Genomic DNA, 14820 nt, shown 5'->3' with positions numbered 1-14820 from the left:
CAAACCACCTCACACCACATATTGTCCTCAAACATATAATAAATATATATTTTGTTTTCATACTATTCGCCATCTCCCACATTAGCAAGGTAGTGTTAAGAACAGAGGAATGAGCCTTTGAGGGAAATCCTCACTTGGCCCCTTCTCTATTCCTTTTGGAAAATTAAAAATGAGAGGGGAGGATTTCCAGACCCCGCTTCTTCCCCTTTAAGTTGCCTTCTACGACTATGTCGTTTTGCTTCTTCTCTACCTCTAGGGATATCACACTACCATGAAACAAGAAAACAATGTCAGTCTTGCTAGCTAATGAAGCATCAAGCTAAGAAATCTGAGGTCCACGATTACATTTATCAGTTATATTTTCAAAAAGAATTTCATGTGTTTGGATGGCATTAAAAGAAACACTGATTTTTTTTACAGATATAATCTATCAACAGCATTCCGCAAGATTAAGAAAAATTATCATTCTGTTTATATTCAGTTTACCCAGTGATTATAAAAGGTGTTAATTATAACCATTAATGAGGTACTTTTTATCATTAAATTTTCGAACTTTTATCATCACACACAAACTATGCATTCCAGCTTTTATTGATTATATAGATAACAGACTAAGAAAACAGTACATCATAGAAGGCAAGGAATTATTAAATATGTGGAGAGCAACAACTGGTAACAACGCTAAGTTGGATGTGCTATAAATTCTCTTGTAAATCACATGAGTGCTGAAGAAAAATTTATGGTTAAGACATGTCACTATGAAAAATATAACAAATATGTACATAAATTCATGAGTTCAAAGAAATATTTTTAACACCATACATACCCTATCCACAAGAAAAGTACTTCTGAGAAGAAACTCAGAAAGAGTTTAACTAATTATTGATGGGATATTTAAATACACAGTCAATGCTATTTATGTCAATGATTGATCAGCCACTACTGCTTCTAGTTAGTGGGAGCATAACTTAATTTTAGCCATGCATTGTCCACCTTCAGTCTCTACAAAATGGCTGTAAATCATCTCTGACATCCAAAAAAATGCTTAATTAGCTGAAAATTAATTTTATTAAGTCTGCTGCTACAATAAGATGGCATCCCTTGATATGAAGGGTTAGCTTAACCCAAGATCTTGATGCACTCTTAAGTATACTGTATTGAATAACAGTGTCAGACTTGTGTGGCCTTGGAATGCAAAATGTTACCCTTATACTGTGGTGAACTTTTCAGTATCATTCCCTTCTGTATATCATAATGTATTTTGTTCATTTCCAGTAAAATTAAAATCCAAATATTGCATTTTCCATCTCATTTCTTTTCTAAACCTTTGAATTTTGTTTCCAGTCTCTTAGAGTAAGCATCTAGTTTATATGCAGCTGCTTCCAACTTTGTAACACTGTCTTCAATCTGATCAATCTGTTCAAGGTATGGTTGTAATGCTAAGTATTTCTCGTTTAGATCCTTGAGAGCCCTACTTACACTGCCACCAATCTGTCGCATATCTGCATATTTGGTAATGGTTGCCCTGTTCATTTGCTCCAGCAGAGAATAATCCTCCAGGACTGCTGACAGCTCACCCTGTATGGGAAGAGAATTATGCTGCATGTCTGTTTATTATCTCTGTGTCTCCATTTTCAAATGGGGTACATCAGGTGCATGCATACAGCCTTTTAGTTCATTCATACACATCCTCAAAGCAGATTTACTGTTTTGATGTGAAACATGACCTTCCACAGCATTATAAAAGTTTCTTCATTGTTTCACCATATGAAAACATGGCTTCATTCACACATCCATCTTTAACAAAAAATCATTCCATCACATCAAATATTAAGTCATTCCTCAGGACTCTTCATCCAACATACCTCAAGCTCTAATCAATTCTTTCACTACATTTATCCATATTTCTGATTTTTCTCTCCTTGTATTATCAGCTACACTACTATAAATCTTGATCCACTTACCCTATCTACCGTATGTTTAACATAACCAAATTTTTGAAAGATTTCACTTATACACCTCCCACTCTAATGATTTCTTCACACCACATATCCTTCTCACATATTCATTCATGGATTAACATAATTCACTCATGGATTAGCATTACCAAGCAGATGTGTTTGTATAGCTCGCTAAAAGAAGTGGGTGGAGGGGGAGGTAGTCATCAGCATCTTCAGTAAAAACAGCTGTTGCTTTCTTGGCAAGCAGGACTACCAGTGACATTACTGTTACCTAACCATTTATTTTTCTTAAGAGTAGTAGGAAATAAGCCAGGTGATCTCTTATGTCCAATGCTCATTCACCAGCTTCTGAACAGTTCAAAACACTTGATATATCTTCAAGTGTAATGTTTTTTCTTAATATGTTACAAGTACAAAGTTCACCCTCATTACCTGCTGAATGGTTTTGTCTCATTACTTGGGAATCAACTGTGAATAGTGACTTTCGACATTACACCGTACTAACCTTATATACTTTAAAGCAGTATAAGACTCGGAGGGAATATGTTCCCTAACTGAGAAAGGACTTTTAGTGAAATAACTATAGTGAAGTGTTTTAGATATCTGGGAGTGGATCTGGCAGCGGATGGAACCATGGAAGCGGAAGTGGATCATAGGGTGGGGGAGGGGGCGAAAATTCTGGGGGCCTTGAAGAATGTGTGGAAGTCGAGAACATTATCTCGGAAAGCAAAAATGGGTATGTTTGAAGGAATAGTGGTTCCAACAATGTTGTATGGTTGCGAGGCGTGGGCTATGGATAGAGTTGTGCGCAGGAGGATGGATGTGCTGGAAATGAGATGTTTGAGGACAATGTGTGGTGTGAGGTGGTTTGATCGAGTGAGTAACGTAAGGGTAAGAGAGATGTGTGGAAATAAAAAGAGCGTGGTTGAGAGAGCAGAAGAGGGTGTTTTGAAGTGGTTTGGGCACATGGAGAGAATGAGTGAGGAAAGATTGACCAAGAGGATATATGTGTCGGAGGTGGAGGGAACGAGGAGAAGAGGGAGACCAAATTGGAGGTGGAAAGATGGAGTGAAAAAGATTTTGTGTGATCGGGGCCTGAACATGCAGGAGGGTGAAAGGAGGGCACGGAATAGAGTGAATTGGAGCGATGTGGTATACCGGGGTTGACGTGCTGTCAGTGGATTGAATCAAGGCATGTGAAGCGTCTGGGGAAAACCATGGAAAGCTGTGTAGGTATGTATATTTGCGTGTGTGGACGTATGTATATACATGTGTATGGGGGGGGGGGGTTGGGACCATTTCTTTCGTCTGTTTCCTTGCGCTACCTCGCAAACGCGGGAGACAGCGACAAAGTATAAAAAAAAAAAAAAAAAAAACCTATAATTAGTCCCCATATATAAGAAAAGGAAAAAAAGAAAAATATAAAACAAACCTGTAGATAATTAGAAGTGTGAGAAAACATTAATGAAGCCAGATGACTAAGGTTTGGATCATGAGGGTCAAGAGCTTCAAAACTGCTTGTACTGGTGGATAATGTTGGACCATGCTTCGGTGAGCCAAAGTCACTCAGTCTTTCTTCATCATCCAAAAGTCCTCTTGGAAGTGCTTCTTGCTGTGGTCGATTATTAGGAGGAGGCGGAGCCATCTCTCCCTCTTTGTTGTTAACATCCATTTTCTTTCACAGATAAGTTTAGGATTCTTATCCTGCAACAAGAAATACATACATCCATCAGAAACCACACTCCTTAGAAAACTTAAGTTGCCCTATCCTGCATATGTTCTGGATATAACCCATCACAAAAACACTGCAAACACCATTTCAACATATCCCAACAAACCCTCAAACACATGATGCATCTACGACAAAGGAGACATGGCGCATTTATTACTTAGATACCCTGCACACAGTTGCACACACACTACAACTTTTTATGTATGACCAGTTGTCTTACCAAGTGGACAGGGCTAGCTTCCTGAGTGCTGTAAGAGCTTCATAATGACAGAAAGGACTCCTGGGGTAAGAATGATGTATACCAGGGTTGACATGCTGTCAATGGACTGAACGAGGGTATGTGAAACGTCTTGGGTAAACCATGAAAAGGTCGGTGGGGCCTGGATTTGGATAGGGAGCTGTGGTTTCGATGCATTATACATGACAGCTCTAGCTGTCATGTGTAATGCTAGAGACTGTGACAAAATGTGTCTTTTTTTTGTTTGTTTTTCTGGCACTACCTCAGTGTTTCCAGTGGGGCGAGGGTAGCGCCAGGAATGGATGAAGGGAAGCAAGTATATGTACACACACACACACACATATATTTTTTTTTTTTTTTTTTATACTTTGTCGCTGTCTCCCGCGTTTGCGAGGTAGCGCAAGGAAACAGACGAAAGAAATGGCCCAACCCCCCCCATACACATGTATATACATACGTCCACACACGCAAATATACATACCTACACAGCTTTCCATGGTTTACCCCAGACGCTTCACATGTCTTGATTCAATCCACTGACAGCACGTCAACCCCGGTATACCACATTGCTCCAATTCACTCTATTCCTTGCCCTCCTTTCACCCTCCTGCAAGTTCAGGCCCCGATCACACAAAATCTTTTTCACTCCATCTTTCCACCTCCAATTTGGTCTCCCTCTTCTCCTCGTTCCCTCCACCTCCGACACATATATCCTCTTGGTCAACCTTTCCTCACTCATTCTCTCCATGTGCCCAAACCATTTCAAAACACCCTCTTCTGCTCTCTCAACCACGCTCTTTTGATTTCCACACATCTCTCTCACCCTTACGTTACTTACTCGATCAAACCACCTCACACCACACATTGTCCTCAGACATCTCATTTCCAGCACATCCATCCTCCTGCGCACAACTCTATCCATAGCCCACGCCTCGCAACCATACAACATTGTTGGAACCACTATTCCTTCAAACATACCCATTTTTGCTTTCCGAGATAATGTTCTCGACTTCCACACATTCTTCAAGGCTCCCAGAATTTTCGCTCCCTCCCCCACCCTATGGTCCACTTCTGCTTCCATGGTTCCATCCGCTGCCAGATCCACTCCCAGATATCTAAAACACTTCACTTCCTCCAGTTTTTCTCCATTCAAACTCACCTCCCAATTTACTTGACCCTCAACCCTACTGTACCTAATAACCTTGCTCTTATTCACATTTACTCTTAACTTTCTTCTTCCACACACTTTATCAAACTCCGTCACCAGCTTCTGCAGTTTCTCACATGAATCAGCCACCAGCGCTGTATCATATATATATATATATATATATATATATATATATATATATATATATATATATATATATATATTGGAAAGGATCACAATTTTGCTCGTGATCAAGATATTCCTATGAGTCCATGGGGAAAATTAAACTCGAAAAGTTCCCAAGTGCACTTTCGTGTAATAATCACATCATCAGGGGAGACACAAGAGAGAAATATAACAGTCAGTTGATATACATCGAAGAGACGAAGCCAAGACGCCATTTGGTAAACGTGATTGTCCAAAACGTTTCTCTCTTGAGTATTCCTGGGAAATTATATGGGAGGGTATTGATCGAGAGGGTGAAAGCATGTACAGAGCATCAGACTGGGGAAGAGCAGTGTGTTTTCAGAAGTGGTAGAGGATGTGTGGATCGGGTGTTTGCTTTGAAGAATGTATGTGAGAAATACTCGAAAAGCAAATGGATTTGTATTTAGCATTTATGGATCTGGAGAAGGCATATGAAAGAGTTGATAGAGACGCTCTGTGGAAGGTATTTAGAATATATGGTGTGGGAGGCAAGTTGCTAGAAGCTGTGAAAAGTTTTTATCGAGGATGTAACGCATCTGGTGGCTGATTCGGATGAGAAACTGCAGAAGCTTGTGACTGAGTTTGGTAAAGTGTGTGAAAGGAGAAAGCTGAGAGTGAATGTGAATAAGAGCAAGGTTACTAGGTACAGTAGGGTTGAGGGACAGGTCAACTGGGAGGTAAGTTTGAATGGAGAAAAACTGGAGGAAGTGAAGTGTTTTAGATATCTGGGAGTGGATGGAACCATGGAAGTGGAAGTGAGTCACAAGGTGGGGGAGGGGGCGAAAGTTCTGTGAGCGTTGAAAAATGTGTTAAAGGTGAGAACATTATCTCGGAAAGCAAAAATGGGTGTCTGAAGGAACAGTGGTTTCAACAATGTTATATGGTTGCGAGGCATGGTCTATAGATAAGAGTTATGCAGAGGAGGGTGGGTGTGTTGGAAATGAGATGTTTGAGGACAATATGTGGTGTGAGGTAGTTTGATCAAGTAAGTAATGAAAGGGTAAGAGAGATGTGTGGTAATAAAAAGAGTGTGGTTGAGAGAGCAGAAGAGGGTATGTTGAAATGGCTTGGGCATATGGAGAGAAAGAGAGAGGAAAGATTGACAAAGAGGATATATGTCAAAGGTGGAGGGAAGAAGGAGAAGCCAAAGACCAAATTGGAGGTGGAAGTATGGAGTGAAAAAGATTTTGAGTGATTGGGGCTTAAATATAGAGGAGGGTGAGGAATAGAGTGAATTGGAACGATGTAGTATAACAGGGTCAACATGCTGCCAATGGACTGAACCAGGGCATGTGAAACATCTGGGGTAAACCATGGAAAGGTTTGTGGGGCCTGGATGTATATGTCAATGTATGTATATGTGCATGTGTAGATGTTTATATATATACATGTGTATGTGGGTGGGTTGGGCCACTCCTCGTCTGTTTCCTTGCACTACCTCGCTAACATGGGAGATGGCAGTTAAGTATAAAAATAATAATTAAGATAAACACAATGGTATCATGGGGATTATATCCAAATAAACACAAAGAAACAGAAAGAGACAACAAGCTCTCATCAATTTCTCAAGAGATCATCTGGGCAACTATTTATCAAGGTTGGGTTATATATAGATGCAAAAAGGGACCTATACACTCAGTCTCTGCCTGACCTCACCACTTCATTACGTTTATTCAAAGCTTGCTTCACGTATGGCTGATTACATATATGTTTTGTTAAAATGTAATCAATTTTGTACATTCCTTTGTTAAGATTTAAAGATCTTACATTTCTAATAATACAAGAATTTGTATTATGAGATATGTACAATCATTAAATCTAAATGAATGAATGTACTTAAAAAGTTTTAGATTTCCCTTGGCAAAAAGCCGTACTGACTTTATACCTCATCTTGTGTGGCAACATAATGAGGTTGAAAGTCAGTTGCATATATAATGCTGTGGAAGAGGTTAAGGGTGAGACTGAACTGGTGTCTGATTTAGATTATTGTGAACAACTGCATCGATTGTTTTTTCATGATGTACTGTGGTGCAAATCTTTAAAGGTCTGGTAGCATTTTTCCACATCTTAAGAGTGAGGTTAATGGTACAGATTTGGATAAGTTTCTATGATATGTTAGTTTGAGCAATGGCATGAACTGCTCTCTCTTTCTGCACTTTATGCTACTTGACAATTTGTTAAGACAGATGTTACTTCTTGTAATTGAGATTATGGATGTCATTAGGGTAAACAATGACCTAGAATACCTTTTCGATAATTCTTCTACTAGGTCTGCACTGGTGCAATTGGTGAGATTAGGAATGAGGTGACCGAATTTGATAAAATTTAAATTCATGTAAGTTTGGAGGTTATGTTAGGATGAGCAGTGACCAGAACTGCTCACTGTAGACTTCAGAGTGGTAATTTCTTGAGGATGAGGTGAGGTTGATGTATATACATTGTTCTGGATGAGGTTAAAGGGAAAGTTGTGTATAAGTGTAAAGAATTGGTAAATGTAAACTTTAGCACAGCTTGCTAATTTGTTTTATTACTTTAGGAGCAACTATCCTTTGGGGTGATAACAGCACTTCGGCCCGTTAGGTTTACATTGATCTTTTCTGCTCGTAAGTGCTGTATGTTACCTATTAACTAGCGACAATTGTTTGAAATTTTAAAACTGTTACTAGTATCTCATAATTACTAGAGGTTGGTTAGTTATCTAGGATTGACGTCTATCAAGTGCCAGGGTCATTAAGGCCGTCAAGTTACTCCCATCAATCGAAGAATCTTAAGCACCTTTTTCATATTTTCAAGATTATTCTAAGACCAAACACTCTCAGTAAGTACATGGTCTATGATTATGGCTAGTTTACTTGCCAGATTAGCAGCAGCTGACAGTGTTTGTAAACAATCGATCGTCCCCTTACTGGTATACGTTATGTAATGTGACGTATTTTTTCAAAACATAGTAAGCTGTAATAATTTATCTTCATTATTCAATCAAAGTAGGGGATTTTTATATAGTAAAACTGCACACTAGTCGTCGAGGAAAAAATACAAAATGGATGCCTGAGAATTATTCTCTGCCAGTCAACAACGATCAGCTGTTCGCTTAGATGCCGACAAGTCCTGTGAGTCACAAATTACCTTAGATTCACTCCCGAAAAGCGCTAAATTTATCAAAATGACAGCGAAAAAAATGTTCTTCGAATTGTTCTTGGTCTTTGACGTGCCAGATTCATAATAACAGGTGCGACTGACTGTTTTAACACTAAAAATTAATTATTCCAGACCTGCTAATCTCTTGGTCTTCGGTGTCCTGGGGTTGTTTGTGTAGGTGTGTGTGTGAGGGGTGTGGTAGCGGTTGCGATGACTCATATGCTTTCAGTGACCCAATATTTTTCAGTAGTTCTTTAGGCAGATTATAATCATAACAGCAGTTTCCATTTCTTGGTCCATACTTGATAGTAGTATTGCATTTAAGCTTTTGATACTCAGTCTATTTCGAAGCTTTAACCTCGGCACTAATCATGTCTTCAAGTTCAGCCCCCATTCCAGGACAGTACACAATATCTCTCGCTATCCTTCGAGACTATACCTTGGTGAGATTTATGAATGTGTTTGAGGGCCTTACTTCTTAGTTCCCTAGGCACTATAATTCTGTTCATTTTATGTAGTATTCTGTCTTCATAACTTATCTCTGTAATTCCATAAGGCATGGATTTCTACTGGAGTGTCTTTCTTACAATCAGGTCATCCCTCCAATGTGAATTCTTAGAGTCTGCAATACTCAATCTTGTTCAGTCCTATCTTAAGAAACTCCATGCTAATATCTGCATAGTCTAGCTGTTCATGAGTTACTAGATTCACTTGAAACTCTAGATTATCATTTTGCACTTCTGCCCAGCTGACTCTTCTCAGATCTTCAGCTATATGCATGACCCTCACTTTCTTATAATGTACCACTAAGGAATATTTCTGGAGTCTGAGAAGCATTCCCTGTAACTAGGAGAAGCAGATGACAAGTACTTCTTAAAAATACTCTCTAAGAGTTTATGATGAGTCACTACAACTAATTTACTTCTCCATACAGATAAGAATGAATTTTCTCAGCTCTGAAAACAATGGTCTACAACTCCTTTTCAATTTGAGCTTAGGCAACAGGGTGATCTTGAATACAAGCCCCCACAGCTTACCTTGATGTATCAACAATCAAGCTTATGGTCTTGGATACATCATGATACCTCAAAACTGGTGCTTCACAGACCATTTGCTTGAGTTTCAGAAAACATTTCTCCTGTGGTTCATCCCATCTAAATTCAGTGTCCTTCTCCAGCATCCTTCTCAAGAGGTTCATTTATTTCAGACATATTGGGAACAAACATTCCCAAATAATCATTCCTAAGAATCTAAATACATCTTGCCTATCCATAGGAGTTTGAGAATAACTTATAGTATCTACCTTCTTAGGGTCGTGGTCTTAACCCTTCCACTGTTAATACGTGGCCAAAGTATTCTACCTGCTCAGTTTTAAGCTTGAGTTTGGAATGGTTCAACTTCAAAAATTTCTTTCCTGGCATCTCTTAAGGACTTTCTCTAATCTCTCATCATGTTGTGCTTCAAAACTCCCATAAACTAATATATCAGCCTGTATAATATTCACTCCAATATCATCAAACAATTCATACATGTACCTCTTGGTAAATTTCTGGAGTCGGACTTATCCCAAAGGGGAGACATAAGTAACTGTATCAACCAAAACAAGTGTTAGATACAAGCAGTTTGGAAGACTCTTCATCTAGTTTAATTTACCACAAACCTCTAGTGGTATCTAACACAGAAAACCCCTCAGCATATGCAAACCTGGTAGATATATCCTCAGTTGTAGACAGTGTATGGTGTTGCCTCTTCAAGGCCTTATTTAAATCTTGGATCTAGGCATATTCCTAATTACTTCCCATATCCACAGGAACTATACTGTTAACCCAATCTGTGGAATTACTTTGATGATTACACCTTTCTTTTCCATGTCCTCTAATTCACATTTTAATGTCTCTCAGAGTAACAGGCACTTTATGGGGTGGATGAGCCACTGGTCTAATCTTTGAATCAATCTCTAGATGCAGTTTACTCTAGGCATCCCTGTCCATCAAATACATCTTCATGTTTTTGTGATACCTTCTCAGTGGTTGTGTCTAAATTGGTCTCTGACTTTGCTTGATTCATTAACTTGACTAACCCAAACAATTTAATAGCTTTCTTACTCGACAGTGGCACACAATGTTCATGTAACGGTTTGGGTGACATCAATGGTTGAATTAGTTGCCCCTCCCACCATGACACTCAGAAATTATGGTTTACCCTAATCATTCTCTTTTATTTAATTTTTTTTTTTTTTCAAACTATTCGCCATTTCCCGTGTTAGCGAGGTAGCGTTAAGAACTGAGGACTGGGCCATTGAGGGAATATCCTCACCTGGCCCCCTTCTCTGTTCCTTCTTTTGGAAAATTAAAAAAAATTGAGAGGGGAGGATTTCCAGCCCCCCGCTCCCTCCCCTTTTAGTCGCCTTCTACGACACGCAGGGAATACGTGGGAAGTATTCTTTCTTCCCTATCCCCAGGGGATCACTTTATTTAATATGTTCATCAATAGATGACGCTGTAGTCGAATTTAGGTACCTTTGAAAAATAATGTAAATGAGCGGCAGTTAAGCTTGCTTGACCTCAGCCTTCTTGACAAACATGATTCATGGGCCACCTGCATAGTGAGAGTATATATGGTCTTAGAATGATCTCAACACTCAAAAGATGTTAGGTTGGTGGATGTAACATACGTTCACGGTTATATTGACCCTGGCAGTTGATAGGTCTAAAGCCCAAATAATCAACCAACCCGGACAAACATTTTGATAATCCAAGATTCATTGGTAGTCTGGATCTTTTACATAATTAATGTGTATTTCAGTGATGTTGGTGTAACCCGTATAAACCTTGTTTAGGTTGACTCTACACTCCCTATTGCACAAGTAATGTTAAATTTAGCATTCCCACAATAATTCAGCAGCATACAAGTTAAAAAAAAGTACAGACCCAAGTGGCTAATGATTCGCTAGTTGGTTGTGTCTGTTTTATAGTCTAAATTTGTTGTTAAAAAGATAAAATATTTCTGAATTGGCGCAATTAAGTTGACTGTTCATACTTGCTGCACTCCCGTGCAGCAAGACAATAAAGTACAAATTAATTGGTTTAAATGTGCCTTCAGAAATAGTGTCGAAAAATAGATTTTCATATATAATAAGTATAGACGTACTTTACAGATTTTTTTTTAAAACGTATTACTAGATATTTTGTTGATTTTTTATTTTTGTTTCATTTCTGGGTCTGGCAACAATGGGGTCAGCTGATTACGGCAAGAGAAGTTGACACCAACAATCGGTCGTGATAGTGGCCACTACACTATACATACCTTCAGCAAGTGAGGTGTGGCCACTACACTATACATACCTTCAGCAAGTGAGGTGTGTGGACAACATTAACATATTGTTTAAAACTCGACATTATCGAACAAAGAAGCAACAAGTGGACAGACGTTTGCCACAGTGTTAAGGAGGAAGGAAGTCGGAACTGTAAACAATAAATGAATTTGTGTATTAAAAAGATATTGTGAACTATTTTATGATGAAAGGTAAGTACCATTACATTTAATACTTCATAGGTTCGCTGGGTACAAAGTTAGTATATAGTTTTTCATTATTGCTACAGATTTAGATTGCGTAATTTGACGACAATGTTTTGCTACTCTGGTGTATGATGAGCCATACCAAATTAACCTTGTTATAATTTAGGTCCTTGTGTGTCCCCCTAGTACGAAAGAAAAGTTGGCAGGGCTTTGAAAGCAAGGATAAACATGGGGAGGGATAATGTAAACTGTAGAAGACGTTGAAAAATAATCATAATTTACACATTTCATTTAACTCCTTGTACGAGCTGTGAATTACCATTTCCACATAAAGTGAACTGGTGTAATGCTGAGAAAATTATCATTTGCTAAGTAATCTGTGTTCCTAAAGCTGTAGATAGTAATATCCCTTGATACTTCTTGTTAGCGTTCAGCTCTTTGGTAAGAGTAGAGGTTAAAACAGACAGTTGTAATGATACCTTAATTAGAATACAAACCATTGTTGATAAGTTACAATTTGAGGAAATTATAATATTTCCCCATGAGCTTTTTAAAAGAAAATATGTGTAATTTTCGTTCATAAAATTATTAGGTCTGCATTGCTTGAGATTTGGATTTTGTGTTCTGCAATGCTGGTGTAGGTTTTAGAGAATACAGGACAAGTTTTGGAGCATGATTTGCAGAATTGCTTTTAGATAAGGCCATAGTAGCAAGCAGTTCAATCAAACCCTGAAACGTGCTGAAATCACACCCAATAGTACTAAGAGATGTATGTAAGGGGAAAATGTGGCATTAATTGAAACATAGATGAAATGTTAACATGTTAATACTTCATCTAGCTACCATAATGGTAGTGGAAATATATAAACATAAAAAGAAAGTGCTGCTGAGGATCCCGATGGCTGCTTGCTGTGTTTGTTTGTTGACAAGATGCCATTGGGTTGGTTCTAAGTCATAGGCATGACTGGTAATTTCTGGCTATAATACTGAACATTAAGATTTATCTTGACTGGTAGGGAGGCTAGGTGAGGATGTCATAAGTTGTTTTGGAAATTGTTTATGATAGTTTTGCAATGCCATTTGCTCTGAATTTTGACTAATTGTACTCTGCAATGCTCGTATAGTCTTTAATGTATAGGAAAGTAATGGTGGATCATGATTTTATAGCAGTGTATTTTGTTGAGTAGTATTAAAGAAGGTGAAAAGAGTTTTGTGTATTAGGAAAAAAAATGGAGTTAATTCATGTAAGATAAAGTAATACACTTACATCAACATAACCCATTAAGGCCTTTTTGCAAAATATGTTAGTATGAATATAACAACAGTATATTTGTCACTGTACCATCTGTTTTTTGATATCCTGTGCCATGTTGGTGGTGCATTTTCATGAGTTTGACTGGCATATTGCAATTAGAATATTGAACTAAGAAATTGTTGACTGCCAGGGTCATCAGGTGAAGTTTTCGCATGTTATGTTTATTTTTTATGTGTTTATTACATACTTTTTAATTAATCATCTCAGTTTTCCTGCTGTACTGTTGTAACCTTAAAATCCTGCATTATGAAAGATAAGACAGATTTGTCCACTTAAGATATTTCTCAGATCACATGATTTTTATAGTGCCCATGAAATATGAATAGCCATTTCTCAAAGCTAGCTTGATTTTGAGTCATAATTGACCTTTGTAGATCATCCTTGCAGTTGTAGGCTTGGTTATGTTAGATTGGATCAGGTATGAACAATAACCAAATCCAGCCTAATCTAACCTAATTAATCAAAGAAAATGGAGGAGGATAAATTTTAGTTTATCCAGCTACCATTTTTCAAGTTAACAAATGTATTACCTACTTTTATAACACATTCTCTCGGATATATTACTTTCACCTTATTTTATTTCCTCAAAAATCATCCATTCTTTTTTCTTTTAGCTTGGGTTCAAATAGGCATACAAGTATATTAGTATCTTTCAGTATGTAGATGCTGACAGGATGCAAATACAAGCCTCCCATTGTCATTATTACTGACTAACTGCCCAGCATTGTTCTCACTTTGGAACTGATCATGGAGCTTGCCCCAATAGTTTCTATTAATTCTCATACTTGGACCATGAAAACATATTGTGAACAATATAGATGTACAGAAATATAAGAATCAACAATATACTAAGATAGTCTATTCGTCTATCTCTGATACCTGTTCCCTCCAGGAACTCCCTCAAGGGGGTGGCCACTGCAGAGAAGTCCGTAGCTGGTGCACTTCAGTGTTGTTTCTTAACCTTTAGTGCCTCACCCATAATAGACCACTGGCAGAGTTTCCAGAGATTTTTTTTTTTTTTTTTTTTTTTTTTATACTTTGTCGCTGTCTCCCGCGTTTGCGAGGTAGCGCAAGGAAACAGACGAAAGAAATGGCCCAACCCCCCCCCCCCATACACATGTACATACACACGTCCACACACACAAATATACATACCTACACAGCTTTCCATGGTTTACCCCAGACGCTTCACATGCCTTGATTCATTCCACTGACAGCACGTCAACCCCTGTATACCACATCGCTCCAATTCACTCTATTCCTTGCCCTCCTTACACCCTCCTGTATGTTCAGGCCCCGATCACACAAAATCTTTTTCACTCCATCTTTCCACCTCCAATTTGGTCTCCCTCTTCTCCTCGTTCCCTCCACCTCCGACACATATATCCTCTTGGTCAATCTTTCCTCACTCATTCTCTCCATGTGCCCAAACCACTTCAAAACACCCTCTTCTGCTCTCTCAACCACGCTCTTTTTATTTCCACACATCTCTCTTACCCTTACGTTACTTACTCGATCAAACCACCTCACACCACACATTGTCCTCAAACATCTCATTTCCAG

At 38.4% G+C, this 14820-nt stretch overlaps 2 protein-coding genes across 6 annotated transcripts in view; one reads left to right on the top strand and one right to left on the bottom strand.

Annotated features, from left to right (window-relative positions):
• Positions 1 to 452: 452 nt before the first annotated feature.
• Positions 453 to 8788, bottom strand: Blos2 (biogenesis of lysosome-related organelles complex 1 subunit 2). 3 transcript variants are annotated; one of them, XM_071656226.1, is made up of 3 exons: positions 8558 to 8788; positions 3394 to 3665; positions 453 to 1578 (listed from the first exon to the last, which is right to left on the bottom strand). In XM_071656226.1, the coding sequence occupies exons 2-3, from the start codon at positions 3631 to 3633 to the stop codon at positions 1309 to 1311; spliced, it is 510 nt and encodes a 169-aa protein (XP_071512327.1). In that variant the 5' UTR covers positions 3634 to 3665; positions 8558 to 8788; the 3' UTR covers positions 453 to 1308. The 3 variants fall into 3 exon arrangements, with proteins under 3 accessions (XP_071512327.1, XP_071512329.1, XP_071512328.1); XM_071656228.1 differs by lacking the exon at positions 8558 to 8788 and adding an exon at positions 8142 to 8351; XM_071656227.1 differs by lacking the exon at positions 8558 to 8788 and adding an exon at positions 8061 to 8215.
• HtrA2 (HTRA2-related serine protease) overlaps positions 8355 to 14820 on the top strand; it is a 28106-nt gene continuing 21640 nt past the window's right edge. Inside the window, exons 1-2 of one of the 3 annotated variants that reach the window (XM_071656223.1) lie at positions 8355 to 8395; positions 11664 to 11948. In XM_071656223.1, the coding sequence (XP_071512324.1) occupies positions 11939 to 11948 (10 nt within the window). In that variant the 5' untranslated portion in view covers positions 8355 to 8395; positions 11664 to 11938. Of the gene's footprint in view, positions 8515 to 10890; positions 11949 to 14820 lie in introns of those variants that run through there. The other 2 variants (XM_071656224.1, XM_071656225.1) reach the window with 2 other exon arrangements.

Source organism: Panulirus ornatus, chromosome 62 (assembly GCF_036320965.1).
Source record: "Panulirus ornatus isolate Po-2019 chromosome 62, ASM3632096v1, whole genome shotgun sequence".
NCBI lineage: Eukaryota > Metazoa > Arthropoda > Malacostraca > Decapoda > Palinuridae > Panulirus > Panulirus ornatus.
The sequence above is the reverse complement of the archived record's forward strand: the minus strand, read 5'-3'. Positions and strand labels throughout refer to the sequence as shown.